Source organism: Oryzias melastigma, linkage group LG22, assembly GCF_002922805.2.
Source record: "Oryzias melastigma strain HK-1 linkage group LG22, ASM292280v2, whole genome shotgun sequence".
In the NCBI taxonomy this organism is placed as follows: Eukaryota; Metazoa; Chordata; class Actinopteri; order Beloniformes; family Adrianichthyidae; genus Oryzias; species Oryzias melastigma.
Window position 1 is genome coordinate 13,239,250 of NC_050533.1, and position 6,462 is coordinate 13,245,711.

The 6,462-nt window shown below is 40.6% G+C and overlaps 1 protein-coding gene across 4 annotated transcripts in view; it reads right to left on the reverse strand.

The window, feature by feature from the left end:
* Positions 1-6,462, reverse strand: part of LOC112149125 (fibroblast growth factor receptor-like 1) — a 25,543-nt gene that overhangs the window by 16,870 nt on the left and 2,211 nt on the right. The window contains exon 2 of one of the 4 annotated variants that reach the window (XM_024276623.1): positions 5,372-5,488. The exons of 2 other annotated variants lie outside the window; for them this stretch is intronic. In XM_024276623.1, the coding sequence (XP_024132391.1) occupies positions 5,372-5,384 (13 nt within the window). In that variant the 5' untranslated portion in view covers positions 5,385-5,488. Of the gene's footprint in view, positions 1-5,371; positions 5,492-6,462 lie in introns of all 4 variants that reach the window. One more of the 4 variants, XM_024276614.2, reaches the window with a different exon arrangement.

Below are 6,462 nucleotides of genomic sequence, written 5' to 3' on the forward strand. Positions count from 1 at the left end.
AAAAGAACAAAATTAGATGAACAATTAAGGTTTAGATTTAATCTAGCTGGGTCAGAATCTATTTAAGATTTTGCTTGTTTTGGTGCATATTTCTGTAAGCAGAGAGGTGCATCCCGCTCTTCACTGTCACCTCCTCCTCTTCCATCTGTCTTCAACCCTGTTGCATTCTACAGTTGATAGAAACATTTTCCAATCTGCACTTGGCTTATTGTATTCAACAACAAAGCACCGAAGGATGTAAACAAGGACATTTTGAGCCAGACGCGGCGTCACCAGGGAACCTAAGTGACCGTCTCCGTGTGCATTGTGGTCACAACTATGATACTGATGATGATGGCTAAGCCAGGCCCTCAGGATCCCTCATTTCTACATCTTCTGGAAACCTTGCACCAGCGTGCAGACTGAAGCCCAGACAATCTCCACGGACCTAGGAAACATTTCACACCAGCTCCTTTGTCAACAAGGTCTTTTCAGGTTGGAAGCAGTGACAGGCTGTAATATAGGAGAGCATTTGGGCAAGTGAGGCAGTTCAGACAGGAGTGGGAGGGAAAAGAAAGGGTACATGATCAGTGGGTGAAGAATAAAGAAAGAGACAGAAATGACAGAGTGAGAAGAAAGAGAGGAAAGAGCTGGGTGGAGGGGGGTGGCGGAGGAACTGGGAAAGCTCTCACTGACAGCACAGGGGCCTCTTGACAATCCAGAAATATTGTCTGAAATCAATCTGTCATCGTGGAGCTGTTTAGCCTGTCATTACAATGTGGTACTCGCCCTTTCACAGTGACAATTTGTTCAGTGCCTTCCAAATCTACCTTGCTACTGGGCTGTGCAAAGGTCATGGCCCTCTGTCCTGCTCTGCCTGCCAGTCTGTCTCTTTGGTCTTTCTGTCTTTATTAACAACTGTCCTCACAAAGGCATTTTGTCCTTTCATCAATGTGACCAGCATGGAAACGTAGATATCCATCTTGCCCACTTGGGGGCAGAGTAAAATAAACATTGTGGTTATTGTCTGGACGTCTTGTGGTTGATTCTTTCTCTGTGTTAAATAATTGTGCTTCTTCCTTTTTAAAACTAAAGTTTGTCCTTCTCGTTACCATGAAGGCTTTAGAGTTTAAATGAATGAAAGAAATAAATGGCCCAGCTTGACCTTGTGTGGAGCAAACTGCAGTGATCAGAACTCATCATGCAATACTTTGAAGTCGGCTGAAGCATTTAAAAAAATTGAACAAGATGTCCAACAAAGCACAAACTTTGAGTTCACTTTATTCAAAGTTTGTTCAGCCATTTAGATCCTAATTAGGGTTATTCTTCAATTGTGTCAAGTTAAAACATAAACAGCACTGAACAAATAGCTAATAAAGATGCAACAATGCAATTATCAACAAGTTTTGAAGTACACACAAGCTGGAGTTTTGACCCAAGGTTGATACCTCCATCCATCCGTCTGCATAAGGAAATCAAATCAGTTTCCCTGCATGGAGCAAAATTCCAGTCTGGAATAGCAGTAGCCCTGCTATGAAATAGGACAGATTATACTCCTAGCTCCTGAAATGATTTCTCCTCTTGTTCTTTATGTCAGATGGGGACACATTTTTCCATTTCCTTACAGGAGTACTGGGTCGTCTCAAAGAATGAAAGAAAAAAAAAAGAAATCAGGGCTTCTTGCTTCTGCCTCCAATGCTGAGAAAGTTTGCAGCTGTTGGAAATGGATGCAAGAAAATGCCAGCATGACAGGCCACATGCATGCAAAAGAAACTCCTATTCTTACTGTGACGTGCAGCCGCCCACGCCAGACTTTCTATAAGTTTAATCAAAAGGAACAATGCACAAAGACCTTCCGAGGTCGCTCAAAAGAATCCCTAATGAAAAACAAAGTGGAAGTGAAATAGCCACAAAGCTATGTGGGGTCTCAATGAGGCACATCCGAGGTGAACAGAATGAAATTGGGGGGAACACGGGAAGGGAACTCGAAGCAGAGTCTGGGGGTGAGCGGAGGCTTCATTCAGGGCTTGTTATCGCAGTCGTCCCCTGGCTTGGCTTTCTTCAAACCCAGCCAGCCATCGCTGTTGCCACCAACATACCGGTAATCAACATTTAACTGCAGAAAAAAGGGCTGGTTAGGTTGTGTGTCTCTGCGTGTTTGTGCTCATGGGTCTTGGCACGGGTGAGAAGAAGGGTAACATAAAAACAAAACTGAGAACAACTCTTAATCTTCAAGAAGTCAGGCGCCAACGTCTGGCAACACTCTGCCTTTCAAAGAATCATACACAGGAGGGAAACAATGAGACGCTTGATGCCGTACATAAAAAACAAAGTTCATACTAAACGGGTACATCCTGGCTGCCTGATTTGGTATTCTGATAAGTCGGCATAGGACTGCAGCATCATGATTTAAGCAGGCTGTGACAAGTACAGCACACACAGAAAGATGGGACCGATTTCTGTGGTTCAAATCAGCTTTTTGCTTAAAAAACAACTCTAGAAACATGTCCAAACACGATGAGTCCAAGTGACTTTTGAGGATCACCACTGTATTAGTAAAGCATTTGAGTTCAAATGTTTAAAAAAAATATATTTAACCTTTTTTTAAAACCAGGAAAATCCCATTAAGATTAAAAGCAATGGCCAAGAGGCAGCAGCAAGTACAAAATAAAGGTTACTTGAATAAACAAAACAAATGGAAGACAAAACAGGTTTATACAAAAAAAATATGTATGTTCGTATCATGAAGTCAACATCTAGAACTATCGGTTTGGATTTAAAGGTATTCAAAGAAATTAATTCAGTTAGGTTTCAGTCTGAGCATTTGGGCAACAAGAGTCAGCCGTTCTCGGTACAGACATAAATGGGTTAAAGTCAAGTTACTGCCTTAAAAATGCAACTGAATGACCATGCATCCAGTAGTGGTGCTATTATTGCTTTACGATAAGTTACAGTTAGGTAGGGAACCTCAGAGAAGATATTAAATGAATAGAAGCATAGAAGTTCTCCAAAATCTAACTCAGATAAAAAAGGTGATTATTTTTTTTAATTTAAATTAAAAATGAAACTTATTTTGAAAATAATAGCCCAATTCTCCACATGTGGTTTGAAGGTGCTGCCCTCTGTATTCTGCCTTTTTCTCCCTTTAAAGTTAACTAACCAAAACAATTTCAGAGAAGAATCCATACTTTTTTTTCATTGTCAATAAATCAATCCCACAATGAAAATATTGGCTCAATAAAAACATTAAATATTTCAATTTCAAGTGTTCCTTGTAATCAAAATGTTTAAAAAGATATAAAAAGAGGAAAAATTTACAAAAAAGATTTAAAAAAAAATACAATTATATGCATGTAAATTAGTCAGAAGTCTGATCCATGATAAAAAAAAGATTTTAAAGGAATTTTAAAATTTGAATGTTTTAATTTACTACAACTGTAATTACAAATAAATAAATAACAAAGTAACGGGTATGTATGGGGTGTGGAACGCCTCCACATTTTGGTTACCCAAAAGAAAGACAAAATAAAAGAGATTTCAGAAAAAAAGAGGTTGGGCAAGACAAACACATCCCACTGTGTGCGCTGACATGTTATTGTAAGGTCACTTGTAAGGTTTCAGCAAGGCAAAGCCTCACCCCCACCGACAGCCCTGCTTCTTTGGCCAAACATCCATCGGAGGTCCAGCCTCATCAGATGCTATTTAACACCAAGCAGCTGTCAAATAACAAAAAAAATCTGTTATTTATATGTGAGGTAAATGGTACAAGTCAGGCTAGGAGGAGGCATGAAGTGGATTATCATTTCAATAGACACAATCCCAATGCCTCTGTGCACACTTTGTAGGGAGCTCCATGGTTCTCTTGAAGGTTAAAAGGAGCAAATGGAATTCTATTTAATCCATTTAACCAGCAGGAAGAGTGTGTGTGGTCTGAAAACACCATCGGTGCCAACTGCCCAAACAAACTAATGAGCATTACACACATAAACACACAACACAGCCAGACAGTGAGACGTTTAAAAAAATTAAATGAAGGAATAAAGTTCCTTATGAGAATGTGGACATTAGCATACAGCTGAAAGAGACTGAAAACAGTCCGCCTTGTTGTTCTACATGAATGTTAATTGAAGTGGCCATTAAATTCAGTTAGGGAGGGAACTGCTGCTCTCGGGGATTATATGACCCTGCTTGAGTAAACAGCAACTGACCTCCATTATGACTACTTATCACATCTACAGCTCTTTCCCTTCTTTACTGCTGGAGGGGTGAAGTCTGACACATTCCTCTCCAAATGTTTCCTCCTGAGCCGGCTGGGTCGGCAGCATGCGCTGATAGATGGGGAACAAGGATGCTTGCAGCGGCGCTAACGTTATTTCCGCTGCAGAGGGATCGTACAAGGAGGAATATTATTTCCACCTGGCCCAAAGGAGAGGGAGGTGGAGCAGGAGTAGCAGTTAAGGTTTTTCCAAATTGCCCCAAACTTCTTGGATGTCTCATTATCATGACTTTTCTCAGGGTAATTTCAGCCCGCTTAATAAAACATGCATATATTCAGGCGCACGAAAGCAGTACTTGTTCTTTCTTCTTCTCACGCACTTCTGAGGCGACGGCATTTTGGTAAAAGTGGGTACCCCCCCCTCTCTCTCGCTCTCTTCCGCGAGCTCTAATGGATGGCAAATAAGTCAGGTCTGCAAGAATGAGGAGTGGTTTAGAATAATTCCTCCTGCCCTGTCCAACCTGGGGGACTGCCGCACATTATAATCCAGCTATTGTTCTCCACAAATGGGCCTAGACTCTGTAAATACGGAACAACAGAGAGCTGTGTGGGAGGAAAGGTCAGCTCATGCCTTGTTTTAACGATACCACATTCATTTAACTCACTTCCTGTGACTTTACAAAGGTAATAAATGAGAGGAAATGCAGAAAGGAGCCTGGAAAAAGATTGAGATATAAGGCTTGGAAGACGTGGGGCTATAGTTTATGTTTTGATAGATTTGATGGAATAATAGTTCTATTAATTACATTTTCTTCCCATTTTTGCTCCCCTGTCTAACCCACTGGGCCCCTTAATACCATTGTTCTTACTGTGGAGGAGCTATTTAAGAAAATAAGGTCTTAGGCCATTTTATTACTGAGAAACTAGCTTCATTACAGTTAAAGGAAGTCGAAAACTGTAAGGGAGCCAAAGAGCCTTGTGATTTTTAAAGCCTATGGCGCACAGCGAGTCTCATGGAAACTCTTTGTGCTACAAAAGCATGTTGTACCTCTGCTATTAAACGTATATTTTCCACACATGCCTGTTTGTAATTAACATCCATCTTAGCTCTGCAGCTCGATGCATGCATCATGTGTTCCTTGTTAGAGCAACCTGGCGAACAACAAGAAACAAAACCTGGTGACTCCATATGTTGAGACTACTGCACTCTTTGGTTGACGAAGCCTGCTGGTCCCTGTGCCTGTCGCCACATTAGAGGATCTGCTGGGACACATCACCGAGCACCTCCTCCAGCTGCTAGGGGGTCAAACGGCACCAGAGGGGGAGGATGGAGGAAAAAAGAAAAAAGGATGGAGGAAGTACAGAGTTTCTGGCAAATCGCACAGTAGTGGCAGCAGAAAGGGATCAGGCCTGTGTGTATGTGCGTGTATATGTGTGTGTTTCATGATCTGTGTCAAATGTCACCTGATGATTGACAGCAACAGACTTAACATTTTTACTGTCGTCTCAGGTGTTCCATTTTGAAAAGTACGTAAAGTAACACTTTCACTTCCTGGCGCCAGTCAGAAAGAAGCTGTGAATTATTTTCTTCACATTTGGTCACAGTCATGTATTAGTACATTTTACAGGAGCACCTTTACTTAACTATGCGTGCAGGTTTCCATTCCCCCTGACTGTATTTCACAGCACATCAGGGTCAAACTGCTGCATCTGCACTGCAACACACAGCTCAGTGTAACAGTCTTTAGCTGGGAGAACAGTGGGATATCTGCACTTCATACATTTTTAAGAATCGTTTGACTGTCAAGTACATATCTGTACATCTGGAGCCACTTTAAGGAAAAAAATATTTTTTTAAAACAATAAATCAGTTTAGAACGATTAGATCTTTACTGTCATCCAGAAGCTTCTGGTTTGTTCTTTGCAGACATATGTTGACCAGCAAACCTCAGATCATTTATTAAGCTATCTTAAAAGCATTTCCAGTAGTTTTTTAAATTGTGATTTCATTGTGTGTGAATCTGTGTCGCTTTCCAGGACATTGTTCTGGAGAGCGGCATGTTGAATAGGTTTTTTTTTTTCTTTTAGCTTAAAACACTTAATTTATTTAAAACTTGAGTTGCTTCTCATCTGAGTGCCAGAAAAAAAACACAACAAATCTTCTTCTATCTTAAAATTCCACTCCAATCATCTTTTGATCTATTCTAAGTGTTCCCAGTGGTTATTCAAGTATTATTATGCCATTTTTAGCTAAAATGTAAAAAATA